The sequence below is a fragment of the Bombus fervidus genome, chromosome 9, assembly GCF_041682495.2.
Source record: "Bombus fervidus isolate BK054 chromosome 9, iyBomFerv1, whole genome shotgun sequence".
Lineage (NCBI taxonomy): Eukaryota > Metazoa > Arthropoda > Insecta > Hymenoptera > Apidae > Bombus > Bombus fervidus.
Genome location: NC_091525.1, coordinates 4,649,115 through 4,672,627, shown reverse-complemented (window position 1 = coordinate 4,672,627; position 23,513 = coordinate 4,649,115). Strand labels below are relative to the sequence as shown.

Below are 23,513 nucleotides of genomic sequence, written 5' to 3'. Positions count from 1 at the left end.
GCGTTCATCAATTGTTATGCATTTGGTGACGTTTTCATAACGGTGTTGCGATTCATCGAACCTCCTACGATCCACTGGCATACTTGTTGCCACACGTCGTACGGAAATCGGTCACGTTCCAATGCGTTTACTCGCGGAAAGGGAAATTCGTTGATCGATCGATGTGCTTCGAGCGTCGCTAGGCAACCAGAATAAACGCCTCGTCGCGAGAGTCCTCCGGATTCCTTAATTTTTATGGGCAAAATCATGTCGCTTGTAAATGTTCGATCATCGTAAGTAAGCAAAAACATTAGTCGAATAACAAGGAATTTAACAATTTGAATTTCGCACAGACATGCCCCTCGGTATTTTAATCGAGTGACGAATAATTTAGTAACTCGACGCGTGTAAATACTGAGAATCTTTAGTCGAGTAGTTTTAATAGAACGTGTGCAGTCGTTTAGTCGAGTGGCGAGTAAGAAAATCGTGTGCCTGGTAATTTAGTAATTTAGTAGCCCGTTGTGTGTAGATACGAGAATTTAGTTGAGTAGTTTAGTAGAACGATTTAGTCGAGTAGATCTGTTTCGTTAAATTTTCTTTTTAGTCGATTAGGGTTGCCCCTCCACTCGCTACTAACCAAGGAGATTCGTAACTCAATTGTACTAACTCCGGACGCTTTATACGCACTAAGTAGTAAATGACTATTCGTCACTCGTTGAGATTACTGAACGTGCCTGTTCTGTTTTCATTAAAGGAAAATCGGCCGGTACCTACTAAAGCTAGCTTTCTTCTCTCACTACGCTAAATGAGTGGTCGGTACTGGCCTTACTTTAATCTTCGCTCACAGTCTCAACCATTCGATTGCTAGCTACTTTCCATTTCTTTGTAGGTGGGCAAAGTTTGGAAACTGTCGCGATTTTGCGCTGATCGGAAAGAACACGATCGCGATGGCTTCTAGCATTTATGTTCGTTTCCACGATTCTGCGAGGAAAAAGGTACGAGTAGAACGATTCGCTGGTGGCGAGAGAGGAGACGGCGCGTGCTGTCTCGCGGGACATTCGGTGAGTTCGCATCCTCTTTAGGTTTGGATCAAGTTACTATGATTCATGCCATTGTCCTAATATATGTCACTAATAAGTGAAATCGTGGAAGTAGGTGTGTATACACGTGAAATAAGCACCTGTGCATCGTGAGTTAGAGAACCAGCGAAGGAACTTTTACCCTTAGTATAAAATCGCGGAAAGAAACGGACATCGAAAGAATATACAGATATGTCCGTACATTATACAATCACAGTATTATATCTTATTTTATATCATTTATCCTATTGGATCTTTATTAACTTTATTGGACGCTTATGCAAGGTCGCGCCAATCTTCTCCGTGATTGAAAGGAAAGCCAACCCAAGGATCTCGATATTCGCTTATCCTACGATGCGAAGAATCGGTCAGTGCGCCGGAAGTCAAGAAGCGAATGGCTACTTGTGTTGCGTGTTCGCTGGCACCGAATACCTGCTCGGTCAAGCAACTTTCCCAGACTTTTGCCTGACGGTTTGGCAATGGAAAACCGGTGAACGACTGACAAAAATCAACGGAACGGATATGACGATGTTTGACATCGATCGCACGAGACTCGTGTGAGTAGAATCAGTAATATTTTTCAAAGGTATGGTATTATTTATGATTGTTTCCTACGGTGCAAGTGAAAGGAGAACGAATTAAAAGCAGTGTTCTGTAACAAGTTTATTAAATTCTTCGATACTGACGCTATTAATAATGTCTATTTAGTTTGGTATTTTCGTTTATACTTCAAATATTCGTTCACATGTATGCATCTATACATTTAAGGATTACATAGAACAATGAAAATTCTGGTATTTGTAAATCGATATATTGAAATATGTTTCTGTCAATTTGATGAACACAGCATAGATTTCTCAGATCTGCTGCTTACTAGTTGGAACAGGAAAATACTGTTGATGATATTATAGTCCAATCATGAACGAACCTAGCATGAGGTCTCTTAGCTATCGGAGAATTGCTGCAAACTACTCTGGTCCCGTTCGAGCTGGTTAATAGTACTGTTTGTCGTTCACAACTCCTACAATTGATTAATTTTTATGCTCCTACGATCTTTGCTCCTACGTGGCTATAATTCAAAATATCCTCTCGCGGACTCTGTTAATCGCCTGTGCAATTTCATCGACTCGTTTCGCACAGTATAAGACTTTTTCACGGATTCTACTAATAATGCGAGCAGAATTTTCGTTTGAAAACTTTTGCACACCCTCCCCACCATCTCAAGCAAATTCACGCTCACAATTTTTTATATTCCAAAGTGTTATAGCACCTCCGAATCATTTAACGCGTTCAAATTTCGAATCGATATCTGCAATTGTTTCGGAGAAAACAAATTGTAACGCTTCACGTGGCTCACCCTATGAATGTAATTAAGTGCAATAATACAGTATATCGGAATAAAACTATTTATCGATTTTCGGTAGATGCTCGACCGATTCGGCTCACCTGGTAGCACGATTTATACCATCCACCGGCACGCTTTCAGTGTACCGCGTGTTGGCTTGCTCGAATACCGTTCGACTCTTTCCGATGAAAGTCCACTCGGAGCGCACTGCAGTTTCCTGTTCCTGGTCCACGGACGGAACTTTGCTCTGTTGCGATGAAAGTGGCACCGTTTGGTCTGTCAATTTCGAGCAGAAAGCGGACCCTGGCGTTCGAACAATCGTCCAACCTCTTGAAGATGATAGAATGATTTCATCGCAAAGAAACCCCACGTTGGTGGGTCATGGCGATGGCATGTTGGTCGTGGATCGCGCGACGCACGGTCGCGAGATTCGAGCAACGGTAGGACGCGTGTAACTTGGGCCAAGATACGCATATCGAGATCGTAAAAGAAGTCAGATGTCAGAAATAAGTCAGATTGATAAAAATATAGGGAACTTGACGAGCCGAAACCTTGGCTAGAATTATGTATAAAAAAATAACAAAGTATTGAGTCATTCGATAAGTTGTAGATAAGTCGTGTCAATTTTGAGAAGATGGTACATTCACATGTTATTTAATAATAAAGTTAGAAAAATTTATCAAATGTCCAGCTGGACAAATTGTAAAGTATAAATTAAAAATAAAAAAAAAAATGTTGAGATGGTGTTCGTAACACCGTAATTTGGGAAGTAGGTTTAGTTTCGATACGGTATATACGTACCGCTTTACTCAATGATGTTTGTCCATCGTTCCAATTATTTCAGGATAGCACAGCTCGGCATATGAACGAAGAATCAGGACAAAAATAAAAATTCGTGGACCACGTTCGCAGGTCACGTTCACACGTTTCCAGATCACGTTCGAGGGTCACGTTTACACGTTGCATAGTGCGGCATTTGAATGAGGATGCGGGACAAAGATCAAAAAATGCATATATACCGTGCAGACCAGCTGAAACTTGAAATCGGGCGATCCGAACTGGTCAAAAGTCTGCGTATCGAGGGTTTAAAAGTATTTCCCCTATTTCTTGGCTCGGTTGAAATATCCTGAATATTTATTTCTTTGCATAACGACGCACGATGACAATTTTAACATTTTCCATGTGATAATTGAATGCTAGAGTTGATGGTGGTAAATGGTCCACTAAAAATGTTTAATTTACGATCTGGCTGTATCTTGGTCTGAATTATGCATTTGTGGTGTTCACGAGTCATTCACGGTCGATCTATCTGACGAACCATTGCCAGTTTTACAGGAAACTTTGGAAAGATCAAAACGAAGAATGGCGCCCGGCTTGGACGATTTCGCTACCGTCGTACCCGAGACACGCAGAAAGCGATCCAAGTCAAGATAGAATCTTAATGCTTGGGGAGAACGGCGATCTCTTTGAGATAATCGGTCTGCTGCATCATTGTCCCCCTCGCCTCGAGTTTCTACTACGAGATGACACGGGTTATGCAAATATAGCTGCGTTACATGGCCCATATTTAGGAGCTTTAGACCAAACTGGTCGTCTGGCGGTCATTGACGTTGCAACTGGTGAACTTACCTCACCAACTATACAGTTAACACATCACGGCAAAGGTCGGTTCAAAACTGGAATCGAAAATAATTTATCAGACTGCGGGTTTTTTTAATGCAAATTCGCATTTTTTGGGATACACTTAAAAAAGTAGAATCTTGGTAGAAAATTATTTGAACTCTTCGAAAATTTTAGTTAAGCGAAGTATACCGTACTCTCTATTTTTGTAGGATTCTCGTTTGAGAGTAAAGTAACTCGGTTTGATAAATGATAATATCTCAAGCTGAATCCGTCGTCGTGTAGCCACGTGCATTCTCTGAATCGTTCTACACTCCCTGCGCGCTCTACATATCACAAATATTCGCTAGATCCTCGATAACGTATCATTCGTACTTTATCATTCAGATCGCTCACCCTACAAAGATTCATAGTTACTATACATAGTGATTTTTATTTTATGTATATTTATTTAGAACAATGGAACATAAAACTATGATTATTTAACTAAGACTATTTCTTAATACTTAACCAACCGAACGGGGAGCCTTCTCTCTGTGAAGAACATCGCTGCGTGACCGAATAGGGAGATTTCCCCTTTTGACTTTAGCAACGCGTTTTCTTTTTTGTTGTTGCTATTGTTTACCTGGAATTGTTCCCAATTAATTGCACCACTTTTTCTGCTTTTATAGAGTACAGTATATAATAAAATACAGCAATTTAGTGGTGTTAAAATTAATCAAAAATTTACACTATTGGTTATAACTAAATAAAATTATAATCGAACGATACCACAGTGTAAAGAAATATTCAAATGAATTATGAATTTTTAATTTCACGTTCAAGTCGTGTTATTTATCTTTAGTAATCTTTAATGCTTTTAATTTTACCTATATTTTTTATACTTTTAATTTGATGTTTTGTATAAACAATATGTGAAATCGTTAAATAAAATCATTGCGGCAAAATATAATTAACCACTTAAATAATTTTTAGATTTCTTCGTTTTTTAAGTAGCAAATATTAGACCTCGATACTTGAAAAAATACGTGGTGGACAGCGTATAGATTGGTTTGTCCGAGCGCGGTGGAAAAGTATAGCTCGCTGTGGCGCATGCGGTTGGCTAAGTGTTAATATATTAATTAAAACTGGAGAAACTAAATTGACACTTCTCTAAAGGACGACGGACATATCTGGCTGGGTCTAGTGACCCATGTCAAATTCTTATCCCTTCTGATCCGTTAGAACTTTCACTTTCTACCTGCACTGTAGTTCGTACTCCTTGCAAGTTGATCGTTCTTTTTTCAAATGATTCTTGTTGAGGTTATTAGATGTATGAACAAAGGAACGCGTGGATAAATTGAAAAGTAGAAAATATATTTTAATACAGAAGTGTAAATACAAGTAGGAATATAATTTGAGCTGGTCTAGACTCGCATGCTAGCAGTGTTACTCTATGACTGAAAACCCTGAAGCCATCGTCGCCTGTCTACTGTTTATGGTCTGCCTTCGTCCCAGTCTTTTTTCTATACGCTGTCGATGGCTTCAGTGCTTGAGAAAACTAAAAACTCAGATGTAGAATTTTCTTAGAAGTGGTGACCACTTCAATAATTATTCTACGATATTAAATATATTACATTTACTATACCATATTATATTTTTAATAATGCTATCACGTTTCTTTTTTTTTTTTTTTTCTCATATACTTACGTAATCTGAAAGAAACAGGATCCGCTTAAACAACAGCTGCTCGATGCTACTACGCAGTTGAAACGGAAATATCGCGGGTTTTAACGCTTGTTTTTCCGGGTTCTTTTCAATCTGACTGAAAGAATTACGAAGGAGACAAATAATAATCAGTGCTAATCACAGTTGCTGATTTCGTCTCGCATCCCGTGTTACCGATTCTGGTAAGCTGCAGCGTCACGGGAAACTGCCTTTTCATCGAATCGTATCCTACGATACCTGTCCGAAAGCATTGCGTTCATCTTCAACGAGAAGCTTTGGATCGCGTCAAATTTTCTAACAGAGGTCATTTGCTGGGCGTTGCCTCGTCTCAAATCGGACGGCTGTTCCTCTTATCGATGAACGTCGTCGAACTTGAAGAACGTGATTATAGAATGTCAGCCAGCAAAGTCGCGGCCTGGTTGAATCTTGGACGAAAGGTAACGTAAAACGTTATGTAAAGCTCGAACCCATTTGATCGTCGAGTCACATTAATTCCGTGCTAGGTGATCGATTTTTTGATTTACGAAATGGACCAAGATAACGCGAAAGCGTTACTTCTAGTCACAAACATCGAATCGAGCGACTCTCGAGCTGGGGACGAGATCATCGTGTACTCGTGTCGACTCTTCGATCGAGATGTCTACGTCGAAAACGCGGATTGCTCGATAAAACTTTTGTCTTCCTTCGAGCACGTCCACTACGGAAAAGAATCGAACTACGAAATAATTGGTGTTCCATATCTCACGAAACAGTTACATCGGCTAGAGTTAAAGGTAAGAAGGGAAAAGCGAAAATTTCGAGAATGTATGTAAATAAAATAAAATCGCGATATCTGACGTGCCAAGCAGAATACATACAGTAGAACAATATGAACAAATGTAATATTATCCATACTTGAGAATATGCGACTGTCAGTAACACGGTAAAAAAATAATATGCGTGCAAAAGTTATAAGACATATCTAATACGAAAGTCACCGATGTAGGTATGCGCAGGCACATAAATAAATTACTTAGCAACCTTTGAGGTGATGGATCGTGATAGTGTGAGGAAGAAACACTTGAGTATATTTAACAAAGAAATTTATTATAATATAATCAAGGTGTACACTTAGCGTAGAACTCGCGATTATTAAATTAGCGGTTCGCGATTCGCGATTACACGTTCGACTTCTGGCCGATGCGTTTTTGATTCGCGCTATAAGTTCGGATGATGATTGCCTAAGATGGCAACGAACTCCGAACAATTACTATGACTTGCCAGTGATTGCTTCGGACCGATATGTAATGACTAACTTTCCGTCACGATGATGCCGCGAAGGAAAACTATGTTGTGGTGTGTCTTAGGATGCGAGATCATCGGGTTCGTTAAGGAAAGCCTTGGTTCGGAAAGTGAGAGAAATGGACGCCGTTGTTAATTGGCTAATTCTTGTGTTGGTGGTTGAAAAAGGATGCTAACTGCCTTCGAAAAAAAGTTGCTAGCGAGAAGCATCGTACACGAGAAAAACATATTTCTCGTATCTTACCTGTAAGAGGTGATAGGTTTAGGGCTGCTAAGAGAAACGCTATTTGTCACTTTGGAGAACTTTGGCTACATAAATCCTAAGATTTATTGCAAGTGCTTAAGCTAGCTGAAAATATTCCGTGAGGATGTATCGACATCTGGCAAACATCTTATCCGAAAATTAGCGTCTTTGTGTAGTGGGCCATGGGACAGAAACCGTTGGAAAGTTTACTTTCGAGTATCGCTACACTTTAAACTTTCTTTTGTCCGTTACTGGAATTTTGAAAAAATTTACGTAAATTTGAAAAATTTTTACCGGAAATTTGAAAAATGTACGTAAGCTGAAAAATCGAATCTACAGTTAGCATAGGGAATATATGAATCATTGAATCGATCCGCAGGAAGATTTCCATAACGCCTTACTCTCGGAAGCTCTACCATCGCTGCACCAAACCAGAAGCATCGTCATCGCCACTCATTACACGAAATCTGGCGAATCCCCAAGCCTGTTCACCTGCGGATTCGATGGACTAATCGTGTGGAGAGACTGCACCGAGCTTCGACGAGTGTTCGCCTTGTTTGCCGCGCACCATCGTTCCGAAGGTGGTGGTCTACGCACAATCCTCTTCAACAATGTAATCGTTTCTCTGGGTAGAAACGGGGATCTTGTTGCTAATAGATTACCGAACCGGTTACTTCTTTTTCTTTCTGTCTGCTCTTTCCTCTTTGTTTATTGCTTCGACTAACCAAGCTGTTTTGCCACGATCAGGATGGTCGAACAGGAGGATAGTCGAGGTTCAAGATCAACCGAATCCTATCGTTGGATTACACTCAACGACCGATGGAAAACGAGAAAAAGCAAACAAGTGGATGCGACAGATAATGAAGAGATCGAGGGGACGGAGACGTGGATGGATATGGTGATTCGCCAGCGGTCGATGGCCGAGGAGAAACAAGCTCTAGCGATTCGTCTCTCTCTTCTCGATGATTGGAACAAGCTGAAGCACCGGGTAAATAATTATTTATTACGTATCCTGTTTTCAACCGATACATTTTATGCGATTGGGTTGTAATTACGGAAATGTAATATGGTAGAACCTCGTTTGAACGAACACCGCAGGAAACAAGGCAACTTCGGTAATTGAAAAATTTCGATAACAGAAATTCATTAGATAGGGGAATTCTTGCCTCCAGCTACTCTCATTAGTATCAGTATTGAAATTTACGTCGTAGAGTTTCATTTGTTCCTTTTTTTTTTTTTTTTTTTTTTTAGATATGGAAAACTTCAACAGTGTTTATTTCAATGACTAGTGCACGTCGTTTCACAAAAATGGGACTGTTGGGATAATCCCAGGTATCGGACCATCGGCGTTTACCGATGCCCGTTACCTTGAGGCTCCCGCTTACGTGAGTCTTATCTGTTCTGGAGAGACGGTGGGGCTTGTAAAGCGCCCCGTTCGACCTGAGACGAGTGACAGCACTTGCAGGCTTAACTAATTCCGGTAACAAGGTACTGGGTACCTCGTGCACCGCGTCTACGTTGTCGTTCGCGCTGTCGTAGTAAAAATTGAACTATCATTTATAAAAGCAGAGAGATAGCTCAATATAAAAGGTGCCAAAGGGCCACACACAGAAATATTGCAACCACAACCACCGCTGCGTTAAATGTACAGGTATTCATCCCACAGATCAGTGCACTAAACCTTCAGAAACTCCTGCGAAATGCATCCTCTGTCTAGGAGAGTATCGTGCGAACTACAAAGGTTGCACAGCCTGCAAGACCTTGTGTAAAAATAGGTACCCCAAACCCAGAGTTAAGGACCTAACAAACCAAATACTTAGTCCACAAAAATTCACTACTCCTTCAAGGAAATCAAAACAAGTTCAAAGCAGACCGAAAATCTATAGTGATCAATCACAAAATAGTGTTCCCAGTTCACAAAACACTGATAACTTCAATAGACTTGAAAAATTAATCGCGAAACAAATAGAGCAAATTAATAACTTGCTATCATTGCTTACAATCATCGTGAACAAATTAACACGCTCTGACGTAAAATAAAACCAATACGCATAGCTCTTTGGAATGCTAACGGTCTAGCTCGGCATAAATACGAACTCTAACTCTTCCTAAAACAACAAAAAATTGGCGTAATGCTTATATCTGAAACACTATACCGATAAAAATTACCTGAAAATAAATGGTTATAACTTTTACCATACCCAACGTCCCAATGGAAAGGCTCACGGCGGCACCAGAATTATCATCAAGCATAAAACACTATGAGCTTCCATCATTCCAGAAGGACTACCTGCAAGCTACAAACGTAGCGATAGAAGATTGGCATGATCCAATTCCCACATTAGCAGTATATTGTCCTACTAGACATTCTATTTCCAAAGAAGAATTCGATAAATTCCTCAAAGACCTGGGCAATAAATTCATAGTTGGAGGAGACGATAACGCTAAACATGTGCAATGAGGCAGCAGGCTTATCACAGTAAGAGGTAAACAACTTTTGAAATGTATAAACGCCAACAGACTTAACTACCTCAGTACAAACGAACCCACTTACTGGCCCACTGACAATAACAAACTACTTGACCTATCTACCTAATGGCTTTATTCACGACCGACTCACAAACTGGCAACTCTTCAGGGAAGTATTCAATCATTCAACATCAGCCTCGATATCCCTAAAAACAAACGAAGATATAGAAGCAGCCACGGAATATTTAAACATATACTAAATAACACAGCATAATAAACGCGGTCCGTTCTTCCACCCCTACTAAGTGTTTTGTCAATAAACATGAATACCCCCATTACATAATAATAAAACTCGCAGAGAAACGCAGACTTAGAAGAATATGACAAAGTCATAGAACACCTGAAGACAAGCGTAAGCTAAATAACGCAACAAGAAAACTAACCAAAATCCTTAAAAATTACAAAAACGACTGTTTTCAAAAATATCTTACTAATCTGTCTCCCACAGCTGACTCCAACTACTCACTATCGAAGGCATCCAGGAAACTCATTCGTCCTCCGCAAATAATCCTAAGTCAGATATCTGGGCATGATTCTGGACAGAAGAATGACATGGAAACGATACATCGTAGATAAATCCAAACAATTGAAATCAAAACTAAAAAAATTCTACTGGCTCATTGACAGACGCTCCAACTTAAACATGCAGAGTAAAATAATGCTATATAAAGCCATATTAAAACCTTTTTGGACCTGTGGGATCCAACTATGGAGAATAGCGAGTAATTCCAACATAGAAATTCTCCAACGATTCCAATCAAAAACTCTAAGATCCTTAATAGATGCATCTTTGTATGTTACCAACGAAATAATACATCGCGACCTTAAGATACCCACAGTTAAAGAAGAAATATCCAAATTCATATACAGATATAGGAATTAACAACCAGCAAAACGCTACTGTTACTGGAACGATATCCTAACGTCAAGTAAACGTTAGTTACCCAATTACTTGACACAACAGATCAGATCCGCAGACTAAAAGGACAATATCCTTTAGATTGAAGCATTAGATTCAACTAGAACTAAACATACTATAAACTCTTATAATCCAAGTTACAGTACCATACAAAAATAATTTACTTATAATTCTCAATGAGAATTGGTTGTAAAAGTCTACCAAAAGAAAAAAATATATATATGGTAGCGAGGTCCTCATAAGAGAAAGCTTTCTTCTGACCTGGGGATGAAAAAGCCTGTAGATAATAAAACAATAAAACCCGGGGTTTGTCCTTTTACGACGCCCTAGCCTTCAGGACGTTCCGCAGGTCATGCGACCAACACGTGCGTTTCAACCCTGGAACTTACTCTACAGTCATGGCTGCTACAGAAACAAACGATTTAATATTTTTCTTTTCTCTTTTATTTTTCATTTGTGCTTTACAATTTGTCCAGCTGGACATTTGATAAATTTTTTTAACTTTATTGCTAAGTAACATGTAGATGGTTACTCCTAGCAAAATACCATCAATATCTCAATAATTTTTCTTTTTTATTATTTAATTTGTACTTCACAATTTGTTCAGCTGGACATTCGGTAAATTATACCTCAATAGTGTACCTATTTTATGTATGTATATATAAACATCGACCAAATATATAACATAAAATAAAATCTGCAACGTCTCTATATCACGTTTTCACGCGACTATTTTCTTATAACACGTGTAATCGGGCCTTTATCGTCAAATTAACGCGATCCTTATAGATGCGTGCTCGGTGTCATTCTTTCTCAAATTTATCCTTGCTTAATGAAAAAGTGTTCGATTTTCGATGATTTATCTCGTCCTAAACGGCATAAACTAAAATGTAATGGAAGTTCCTTAACCCTCCATCCGTATACTGAGTCATTTTCTACCAGCAATTTTATGTAATTTTTCATTTTTGCCAAATTCTTGTTTAAATTTTGTATAAAAGGATTAAGATAACACGTAGCAATAAAGAACTATTGAATGTTGTTCTAGAAACCCCGGGAAGGTATCGAAGAATTTTGGGGGATTTTTTGAAACACAAAAAACCTAAAAAGATACTGCGCTTAAATGATCCAGTATGTAGACGACATCGGTAAAAATAGGGTTGCAGACGGAGCATTAATTTCACTTTATTTCACTTAGCCTCTTGCAAGATTTCACAGCTCCTAACTCGCGCGAGGTATTAACAATCTGTGCAAGAAGCGCAAGTTTCTTTCTTTCCTCTTAGATGTTTTACTTAGAGCAGGGGAGGGGAATCAAAAATCCTCCTTCCTAGTTTGAACGATACAAGGTCAGCATTATCTCGTATTATCGGAAGGCAATTAGAGCTTGTATGTCTTCCTGTGTTGCAAAAGATCGCAAAGTGGTAATTAATGATGCTAAAAAAAAGCAATCTAACAACGATAATTTTGAGAGAACGCCTTTTTCCTGACGATAGGTAAAGACGTTGCTCGACTCGAACGAGACGGCACCACAAAACGCTCGACTGCCGATTTCTGCGTTCGATCTCGATCAACGTGGTAGAGAACTCGCATTAGCAGCGGCCAGATCAACGGAAATCGAATTGACGAAGAACGCCGAGGAAAAAATCTCGCGCCTAAATCAATCGATACTCTACTTGCGCAAACAATTTCTGGATCCCTTGATCGTCCGACCGAGGAGCATCTTTTCCTTGTTCGGTAAATCGAAGGTCACCAATTATCCTCTCGATAAATTCGTACCTCGGGAGCAGACACATATTCCTCCTTGGTGTCAATTTTCGAGAAGAATGAGAGAACTTGTATCTAGGTAATTATTATTGTCCTCCACTGTTGAAAGAATTGTTTTGTAACTGGGATAATTATTGATAAGATGTCGCATTGACAGAGATGCTATTTAAAAACCAAAAGGAAGACAACAGATCTATTAGTCTTATGCAGGATAATTTTCTCGTTAATTGACTCGACGATTTATATATGTATATACATACAGTGGTTCACGAAAGTATTCGAATGCTTACATATGCAAACTTTAATGTACATTAAATAATGTACATTAAAGTAATTTGCTTAGACGAGCAGATGTCAACAGGAAGATAGAAGTCTTAAGATTATGTCAGTAAAATTTGAAAAGGATTCAACAACGTAGGTAGTTATAATACAAATTATTTGAGCGCTACATATATTATTAAATTATTTAATATTAATATTTTGTTGGATCAGCTTTAGCAGCAATAGCGTGTCTCAATCGACATTCCATACTGTAAACCAATGATTTTGTGAAACTACACTCAACGGAGTTCCATATTTCTATAATTTTATCTTTCAATACTTGCTTTGAGATTACCTGAAATTTATTTCATATTTTTCTGATTTCAGCCCACAAATGTTTAATTGAATTTATGTCTGGACTTTGTGCTGGAGTAACGTGTGTGCTGTGTTATATACGATCCATTCTTTCACAATTCTAACAGTATGCTTAGGATTAGTATGCTAGGCTCGTTATCTTGTTAGAAGTGATAATCTTTCAATAATCCTAATTTATGGGCACTTTCTTCAAGGTCATTCTTCAAAATACTTAAATACTTATATTTATCAGTTATTCCATCAATAAATATCAAATTTCTGATGCCACTGGCAGCCATGCACCCCCACACCATGACCGATCTACCTCCGTGTTTCACCCTTTAATGTAAATGTTGAATTTCCAATTCCGCATTTGGTTTTCCCTACACATAATTTTGACCATCTGAGCCAAAAATGTTAAACTTTGACTCGTCTGAAAAGACGACTTTGTCCCAAAAAGAATTATCTTTATTAATATAGATTTTTGTAAAAGTCAATCTTTTTCTATAATTTACCGCATTAATATATGGCTTCTTTCGCGGTACTCTGCCATGAAAATCATTGTTTCGTAAGATTCGTCGATATAATTCCGAGTGAATTTCTTTATGAAACATATCAGCTACCATACTTGCGAGTTGAGGAGCGGATGTAATAGGTTTTTTTTTAATTCGCGAATGATAACTTTCTTCTCTCTTCCAGTCAATTTCTTTGGTCGACCTGATCGAGCTTTATTTGCAAGTGTTCCCTCATTCTTTGACTTTTTTATGATATAATGTACTATGGACTTACTTCTGTTTACAATTCCGGCAATCTCGTTATATGATTTACCATCCTCGTGTCTTTTTTTTTTTTATTTGCGTTTATTTTACAATCAATTCTCGTTAGACAATTTTAAGTAAATTTATCTGACGTGATACTATGACATGATTAATAAGTGTTTAATCCTCATGTGATCGCAATATTATTTCTCTTTCACGCTTTTGTTTCCAATCATATAACATTCACGCTGCGAAAACAATCCTGTCCACAGGTGACCATAAATAATATTCCAATTCCAAACAAAGATTCAGTCAAATATCTGGGCATGATTCTGGACAGAAGAATGACATGGAAACGATGCATCGTAGATAAATACAAACAACTTAAATTAAAATTTAAAAAATTGGCAGACGTTCCAACTTAAGCATGCAGAGTAAAATAATGCTATATAAAGCCATATTAAAACCTGTTTGGACCTATGGGATCCAGCGAGTAATTCCAACATAGAAATTATTCAATGATTCCAATTAAAAACTCCTTAATAGATGCACCTTGGTATGTTACCAACGAAACAATACATCGCGACCTTAAGATACCCACAGTTAAAGAAGAAATATCCAAATTTATTAATAGATATAACATAAGACTTAACAACCACCAAAACCACAAAAAAAAAACAGTACCACGCCAGAATAATTTACTTACAATTTTCAATGAGAATTGATTGTAAAATTCTTCCAAATAAAAAAAAAACGCTTTTATTTCACATTTTTTCATATTCGTTTTAAATACTATTGTGCATACTTTCACGTTACTGTTACTGGACCGATATCCTAACATCAAGTGAACGTACCAATATTTTCATTTAGCAATGATATTTACATTCGATGCAAAGGAAGAGGAAAAACTATTAACAGTGTTACAGCGTTCGAATACTTTTGTGAGACACTTATCCTGATTGTTTCTAATAAATGTATCATAACTCCTGTCTATATTATTGAATCGTTTTCAAATTTTACTGATGTAATCTTGAGACTTTCCAGTCACTACAAATTGTTTTAACAAATTAGTTTAGTACACCTCATTTTATTAATTGAAATTTGTAAGTGTAAACGTTCGAATACTTTCGTGAGCCACTGTATGTACATACATTCTCGTTTGGAAATCTTAGGATATTTTTTAACTTTAATAAAAGTATAACATCTGGCGTGAAGCTTAAATTACAGGCATTTTTATTAAAATTGTCGATATTACCAACACATGTTTTCTTATTGTACGATATACTTTAAGATAAGCGGGTTATTACGGCATAACATGTCCATAATTTTGTTCAGTGTTGCAAGAAATACAACGATCACCATAAGATTCTTAAACGAGGGTGTATATATAATTTTGATACACTAATCGATGAGATACTTCGTTCTCTATACAAAATTATGAAAGTATTCGTATCTGAAACTGTTTAGCTTAAATGATACTTTGCTTTAACTCTGTGTAATTGTAAAACTCGGTATAAAAGTCAGAAAGAGATAGTCTTGTATTCGTGTCTTTAGACATGATATTCATTTTTCAAATTGTGCTCATCTCGTCAATAATTATTTCAAAGAGAGGAGATCGTCTGCCCGATTCATTCCAATATTTACGTATTGTATGCAGATTGGAGGGCGAAGAAAATTCACGAACGATCAACGACGAGATCCCATGGTCTCGTTGCCACGGTTTTGTAGACATGCTTGAGACGTGCATTATCGCGGATCACCAAGAGCGCGAATTAAAGGAAAAGTTCAACGAACTGTTTGAAAAGACACGATTAACGAAGCAAAGAGAGATGCAAGCGGCGAATGAACGCTCCAAGGAAATGCGTCGGCTCGTTCTCGAGCTGAAGCGTATGTTTCACGTGGACGCGAGTGCGAAACTCTTCGAGCCTCCACAGTGGCATCCAACGGAAATAATCGAGGAAGAATTCGAACGATACGCGAAAACGATTGACGATGCAGGATTAAACGAACCCGAAAGAAACAATGAGAATGAGAAGAACTTAGTTGAAGACGAAGTAGAGATCGAAACGAAAGTCAATGATTTTCGTGAACAGATGCTCGACAGGATGATGGACGGTGTACTGGAAGTTAGGTAATCGTATTTTATCATACTGTAGATAATACACGATAATACAGTCGAAATATAAAATTGTGGAATTTTTAAAGAAAGGACCTGTATACAATAAATATATAGGTGGCAATTTTAAATATATAGGTGGTATATTTTCTAGTTAAATAATAATATAATTACTCTGGAGCGTTTGCTTATTTTGTAAATATAAAAGGAATTATTGTTTAAAAGTGATTGTAATTATCGATTGAAACGTAATTAATATTAAGAAAACTAAGACCGAACGTGGTTGCATTGATAGACGTCTCTTGCAAAGACTTAATTTATCGTTTTCGTTTATTACGTGCTCGATGTGACGGTGAGTCTTGAATTTTGAACGCAACCTCGCCTGCCGTAGATTGGAACACAGTGCAAAGAGAAACATTCCGAAACCCGACTGTCTCACCAGGAAAGATGCAGCTAGTTACACAGAAGAGGACATTCGGGCAATCGAGTCGTACGAGAAGAAGATTCGCGCTAAAGAAGTCGATCGGCAGAAGTACAAGTCGATGCTGGAGGCCGAGATCGAAAGGATCAGTGGTATGACCAAAGAAACGTAACACTGTTGCTACCTCTCAACCAGGTGACGATCAGTTAAATTACAGCTGTTTGCTTGGAGTCGTGAACCTTGAACGATATTAACCCCTTGCCTTTTACGATTTAAGTTGCAACAGGGTCAGATCCGCAGACTAAAAAGGCAATACCCCTTAGATTGAAGCATTAGATTCAACTAGAATCAAACACGCTATAAGCTTTTATAATCCAAGTTACAGTACCACGCCAGAATAATTTACTTATAATTCTCAATGAGAATTGATTGTAAAATTCTTCTAAATAAAAAAAAATTTCACGGTGTAGCTTGAGCATTCGAAGTTGTGCAAATCGTACCGTTCTTTTCATGTGTAAGGTACAACTAATTTTATGTTGCAAGATGTTTGATAAATAATTACTACCAATTGATCATTGAACAAGAAAGATTTATTATCTTGAAGCGGATAATAAATAATATTTCAATAACATAAACGTAAGCGACAATTTTTAAACGTGTTTCTTTTTTCATTTATTTAATTTGTACGTACAATTTATCCAGCTAGACATTCGATAAATTTTTCTAACTTTATTGCTAAGTAACATGCGAATGACTATATTGTCTATTATCTATTTTATTTCTTTAGTCTTCTTTTTATGAGGGTTTTGCTCGTTACACTAGCCAGCTGGTTTGGATGTGTTGACATTAACTCATTTCTGATATAACCATGGAGCGTTGATTATTGTTCTATTTTCGATTGTAACGACTGTAGTTTACTTATGTTACTCATTGCTATTGTCCCCCATACTGGTATTTCGTACGTTCAAATTCTTTTTAAAATTAATTGAATGTAAATCCTTTCTGGAAGAGCCTGATGTTTATATTTTAGGTATCGGTCTAGGCGGTGGGTTTTCGTCAAAATTTTCAAAGATAAGAATCTCTGTCTAATCCTGTAATTGACGAATTATCGTAGACGTTTCCTAAGCGATACCTTTTTTGCATACCTGGCCAAGAGTTCATTGGTGTCCCGTTAGGGACATTGATCTATGGTTTGTCGTCGAATTTTCATTTCGAAATTAATGACACTTCGTTTATTACTAAGCAAACCCATCGAACTTAAGATACTAATTAAGCCGCCAGGGTGGTTCGATAATAGACTTTACAATGTAATAAATTCAAATTTCTCAAAAATAATAGACGCTGTCCCTGTAGTAAACTGAGGCTATTCTCCTATTCTTCTATATCTTCGATAAATTACAAATTTTTCATAAATGCGTAAATACCGGCAGTCTAGTAATGAAAACTGATCTTGAAAATAGACCTACTAATTGTTCTTCCTATTTTATTTAAAATTGGAGGTGAATCGATACGAATCACCCATTGTCCGTGTTTCAGGAGAATTCTCGAACAGCACAAAATCTTTCGACGACGAATTGAACAACTTATCCAAAGAAAAGATACAAATCGAACGATCGTTACTCTCGCAGAGATTGACCAAAATGCAGGCGATTCTACAGCATCGAAATATCATTAAGAAAAGACAGCAGATACGGCAGACTATCGAGTTGGAACTTGTACCTGCGACAAAGGAGGCTGACACCCTTGCCAAAGAACGAGATTTGTTCGAGGCAGGTGTCGCAGAACTAAGAGTCAGCTATGAGAAAGCGCGTAAACGAAATAAACAGCTGGAGACGAAGTTTCGAACGGAGTTTGCCGAACTAAAACCATCAGTACCGGAGCATTTGTTTCGACAATACCGCAAAAGACCGAGATTATTAACAACGCATGGACCATGCGGTACGTCGGCTGCGTTTCTCACTGAACTCGCTGTTTGTATCATTGAACAGAGAAACTCTGACCTCTTGCCTCGAGAATGTTCAAGCTATCTTCGAGCTATGAATGAATTAGATAAGATACCGGAAGGACTGTCGAGACGATTGGAACCAGATTATTGGCGCCTTCTTTGCCGTCTTAGGAGACTCAAGGTAGAAGCGGAGATTAAGGTAAAATCATGTTAGATGATATCATCTACATAATAGTAAATATAGTATAATATATGAAGTTAGAATGCAGGGTAATGACAGGTTCTTTGAGTTATTTAACACGTTGAATGGCACACTAGTTTTACAGGGATTACTGGTGGCGCAAGAGTGAATTTTTTATTATGCGATACATATAATGTTGAAATATTACTTACAAGAAATATGTTACGGTTGTAACATATTCATCATTAACTGATAGATGATGAAATTAAAAGAAAAAATTAATAGAAATTGAAAGAAATGCGATCTCATGCGATTCATTTATTTTTTGCGATTATCAATTATCAATTATTAAAAATCTTGTATTGTTTCTTCGCGTTGCTACAACAGATAATTATTCTATGTTCCTACGTGCCGAGACACAATAACCACACCATAAATAGCGTAAAGGATAATCCATCTCTCGGTTATAGTTATTCGGTACCGCGATAATCCTAAGAATCGTTGCAGGATTTAGCATTCTTTGTTTTAGTATTATGGTGAATGGTGTAGAGGATTGTAATATAGAATAACGCGAACTTGCTGTTTCAACTCGTCAAATATATTTAAAAGAATTTTAAAGAAAGATAATTCGTAGATACTCGTATAATAACTGATACTGTTAATAACTGATTCGCTCGCGATCGCGTCCGTTTATTTATACTGGTCGGGGGAGAGTCGGAAAATTCAAATTCGTCTTTGTTCAACTGTTGCACGTAGCGGCGACATTGTTTTGCACGGAATTTATTTATTGTTATATTACGTGTGTCCCCAACGATCTTGATACTCCGAGGCAAAACAACAACATGATTTGAATTATTCTCTAACACATGTGCCGTTACAGTGTCAAGGTCCTTAATTCCCATGAAATATCTTTTAAGGCGAAACGTTCCTTAGGATTATTGTTCATTAAGGTAAAACACCGAGAAAGCGAATTTTCCCATGTTTGATAGTTAAAAATAGTTTGAAAACTATTTTTATATGTTTTATACCGCATTAATTTGGCTACACCATTGTAGTAACGATAGTAATAATAAAAAATTTATAACTACTGACATTTGTTCAAATTATGTATTTCTACAAATCTTGGCGCGCAGGTCCCCCCGCGGTGACCCCCGTGACATTCAACGTGTTAAGCTTCAATATTTTAAAATACGACTCTAAACTTTGCAAGGAATGATCAAACTTGTTCTGAAGAAATTAGCAAAGTTTTATTTTGAATGGCCGGAAAAGTCCGTTCCGATTTACATTTCGATTCGATATACATTTATTGAATTATATAGCTACCCTGTTTGAACTTATGGGATCCAACTATGGGGAACAGCGAGTAATTCCAACATGGAAATTTTTCAACGATTCCAATCAAAAACTTTAAGACCCTAAATAGATGCATTTTAAAGAAGAAATATCCAAATTCAGTAATAGATATAACATAAAAGTTAACAACCACCAAAACCTACTAGTTACTCAATTACTTGACACGACGGATCAGATCCGCAGACTAAAAAGAAAAATTATTATATTATATAAAAATTACCCTTTAGATTTAAACAATAGATTTAGCTAGAACCAAACATACGATAATCATTTATTATTCACTTTATAGTACCACGCCAGAATAATTTACTTATAATTTTCAACGAGAATTAATTGTAAAATTCTTCCAAATAAAAACAAAAGGTCTTTCACGCGACTTGAATATTCCATCATTCCGAAGCCTCTCAGGTTTTTCGGCGAAAAACTTTTCAATATGATTTTTCATGTCGACTAAATTGTTTAAAAATCGAAACGAAGTTTCCGGGCAACTCAATATATCGAAATCATTATGTTTCATCAATTCATTCATTCATTATGTTTTCAAATATTAATTACTTAAACGTTATTCATCTTGTAACATTTCGTTGGCACTCTTTTTTCTTATTTTATTTTGTTGATTATTCAATTCATTAATGTCATTATCCTCTTCTTATTTATATTAATTGATTGACACAATATCAATAGTACCAAAAATTGCAACACTGCAGTGTTTCTCCAAAAAGATTTGTCTGATACCGCATGCACAATGATGTATACTGCCAGTCATGAATATTAAAAGATTTTCTAATATCTGATATATATTGAACGTTTTTCATTCTATTGTAAATCTACAATATAAATAATTTATATAAATAATATAATAATATATAAAAGTAAAGAATGATATGTTATATAATATAAAAAATGAATTTAAAGTACTTGTTGAAGCGATTCTCATTTCCAAGAAAACTCTACATCTTTTCTAGTTCCCTTTTTATTATTAAATTAGTACTGTACAATTTATCTACTTGGACATTTGGTAAATTTTTCTAGTTGTATTTCTATTGTGTAGTTTTCTTTGAGCCACTGAGTATTGCCTAACTGTAAATGAATCTAAAGGGCCTGTTAGCCCTAGAGCCTCTATTAGGGGGTGCCATGTACAGATGGTGGGGGCTAGGTCAGTTTTCGAAATCGTATAAATAGCACAGGCCCATGGATTCGTAGAGCAGCAGTGCCCGTGAGTTGACGTGTACTAACATTTTTCTCTCGAAATCTCAATAGTACTATTTAAATTAACCATTAGTAAATTCCTCAAAGTGAAATTTCAAGATTTCTAATAGAATTCCAACATTTATTGTGGTGTGTGACTAAAAATCATAATTCGTTCGAAGGTGAAAAGTTGTGCTATCGATTTGGCGGAAGCGGAACAAAGCTTGGCGTTCCTACGACACGCGTGCTGCATCAGTCGTGACAAAGTCAACCAGTGTAGATATAAAATAAAAGGACTAGAAAAGTGCATAATGAGTTTACCGGAGGATCAAGAGAACACGTTATCTCAAAAAATGAGTAAAGTCTCTATTAAATCGAATACCTGTCCACTAATTGATTGGGACGACGTAATTTGGACGAAGCATAAGGAAACGGTGCGCACACATATGGAGATTTTAAAGGCAGAAATGAAGAAATTGAAGCTTCCAAAGATGTCGCTTCGGGAAGCAGCGTGGCGCCGTGAACGTCAGAGGCAGACGATGATACGATTGCTGCAGTTTCAAACATGTGAAGAAATAGCGAGGGTAAACAATATCGTTGATAGACTGTAGACGCTTATGCATTTATGGAAAGAAGGTTAAGAAATGGGCATTTTTCGACCTCTTTGTGAACGAAAAATTCTTGCAAGACATTTAACAGCATCTCTCAAGTAACAAAAAATGTTATTAGCATTTATGTGAAATGTAGTGGGAATTTTTCTTCACATTTTGACCCATTTACATAATAACGATTCATCTATATCAACATAATAATTGTTTGGAAATTCTGTTGATAAATCAGTTTTCGATCGAGCAAATCTGCAGTACCGGCAGATCGTCGCTACGCGAAAACAGCCAACAGCTAACAATGATTTTGTGGTAATTCGGATTCACCCGTTTCCAAACTTCAATTCATTTACTAGCAGATGTTCTGAAGAATTATTTCATACATAGATCAGTATTTTAGAATTCATTTTTTAAATTATATGAATTTCATGAAGATGAATTTTCATAATGTAGTAGTAATAATTTATTCATTCCAACTTATTAACGCAGAAATTTTTATAGAAGCTTTTATAGATTGTAGTACATAGATTGTTACATAGATTGTAGTATGTACATTCATTATCTCTGTCACACACTGTCGCCGAATTTGCCCTGCATAGTTATTTCTTTGATGATTCATTCACTATTCCTATTCTAAAACTGCCTTTGACTTGCTATAAAGTACTTTTGTGCCGTAAAATCACTTAAAGCTGTTTCATCGGATACTGTTTTCATTTCACATTTTGCACAGTAGCCACCTTTGCTTTGCCTCCCCTCCGTCTCTCCTTTCTCCTCAGCTAGCATTCCTTTCACGCTCAGCTTTGTTTTATCAATTTCTTTTGCATGCTTTCCAGTATTCGAATGTCCCTTAATTGGTTTTACAATATAAACATCTCCTTTCCTCTTTCGAAAATCTATGTTCTCCATGTTATCACGCTTCGCTTCAATTTACATAAATACTCGCATTCTCATCATTATAGTTCACAATCAGTAGAATTCACGAAAGCTTCTCCGCAATTTCATTAAATTTACTTTGGTTCCGAAAAATCTGATGCTTATTGTTCATTCACAGATGCACAAACCTTGCCAATATTGCAAGGCTTATTATAATAACGTACAGTTCAAAAATGGGGAGGCAGGCAGTAATACCCACGATAAGGTAAGTGAGCGTTTCGAAATAAATTTATCTTTTCGTGCATTGAGATGAAACAGAGTAAGACAAAACATTTACGTTTCGTGTTACAGTGGATTCGCTACCATCTCGGAAAGCACAAAATCAAAGCGGCGAAAGTCGAACGTCAGAAAGAATTCTGGAAGCGAAGAAACATCGAGGAGACGATGTCTGACAATTTGCTCACAGAGATGCCGCAACGTCAGATTCACAAATTTGAAGAATTTCAGAGTTCCAACTGTTCCCAAAGATGCGAGCAGCAACCATTACCAGAAAGTATGATAGTCGATGACAATAAAAATTCGACACTTTCTGACACTGATTCCATAACTAGCACATTATCAAGTAATTCGAATTAATAACTGTAACTTGTTTCAAATATCTAATCTACAATCTTTGTTTCAATTTATTCAATTTATATCGTTTCAATCAATTTAGAATATTTAGTCGTCATTTCTATTTTATGTGAAACTTCTTGCTAATGTGCGTGCGTTTTATGATCGTGTTGAATGTATCAGAAATAATCTATCAAAATTATCGCGTTCAAGCCTAATTAATTTGCCGACATCACTGTATCTCTTCAATCGAGAATATGCAAAATGCTTCCAGATCTTCTCAAGCTCTGCCGATATAATTTATCAGGAAATATGAATATTAATAAAAAATACGTAAACATTAGTTTCAAAATTAATTATAAAATTAAGACTTTCTATTTGA

The 23,513-nt window shown here is 36.9% G+C and overlaps 1 protein-coding gene across 1 annotated transcript; it reads left to right on the top strand.

Annotated features, from left to right (window-relative positions):
- Nucleotides 1-334: 334 nt before the first annotated feature.
- On the top strand, nucleotides 335-22,746 carry LOC139991097 (cilia- and flagella-associated protein 43). The gene is made up of 14 exons (XM_072010911.1): nucleotides 335-344; nucleotides 790-1,040; nucleotides 1,344-1,615; nucleotides 2,483-2,843; nucleotides 3,731-4,067; nucleotides 5,875-6,167; nucleotides 6,234-6,503; nucleotides 7,635-7,924; nucleotides 8,003-8,243; nucleotides 12,194-12,543; nucleotides 15,495-15,968; nucleotides 16,345-16,526; nucleotides 17,911-18,518; nucleotides 21,224-22,746. Exons 1-14 carry the CDS (start codon nucleotides 335-337, stop codon nucleotides 21,650-21,652), a joined length of 4,368 nt encoding a protein of 1,455 aa, XP_071867012.1. The 3' UTR covers nucleotides 21,653-22,746.
- Nucleotides 22,747-23,513: the final 767 nt, after the last annotated feature.

Bases quoted from the DNA above. Each gene is read 5' to 3' on its own strand.
- LOC139991097 (XM_072010911.1), top strand. The intron at 6,168-6,233 runs GTAACGTAAAAC...ATTCCGTGCTAG, and splicing joins GGTTGAATCTTGGACGAAAG to GTGATCGATTTTTTGATTTA. The intron at 15,969-16,344 runs GTAATCGTATTT...CGCCTGCCGTAG, and splicing joins GACGGTGTACTGGAAGTTAG to ATTGGAACACAGTGCAAAGA.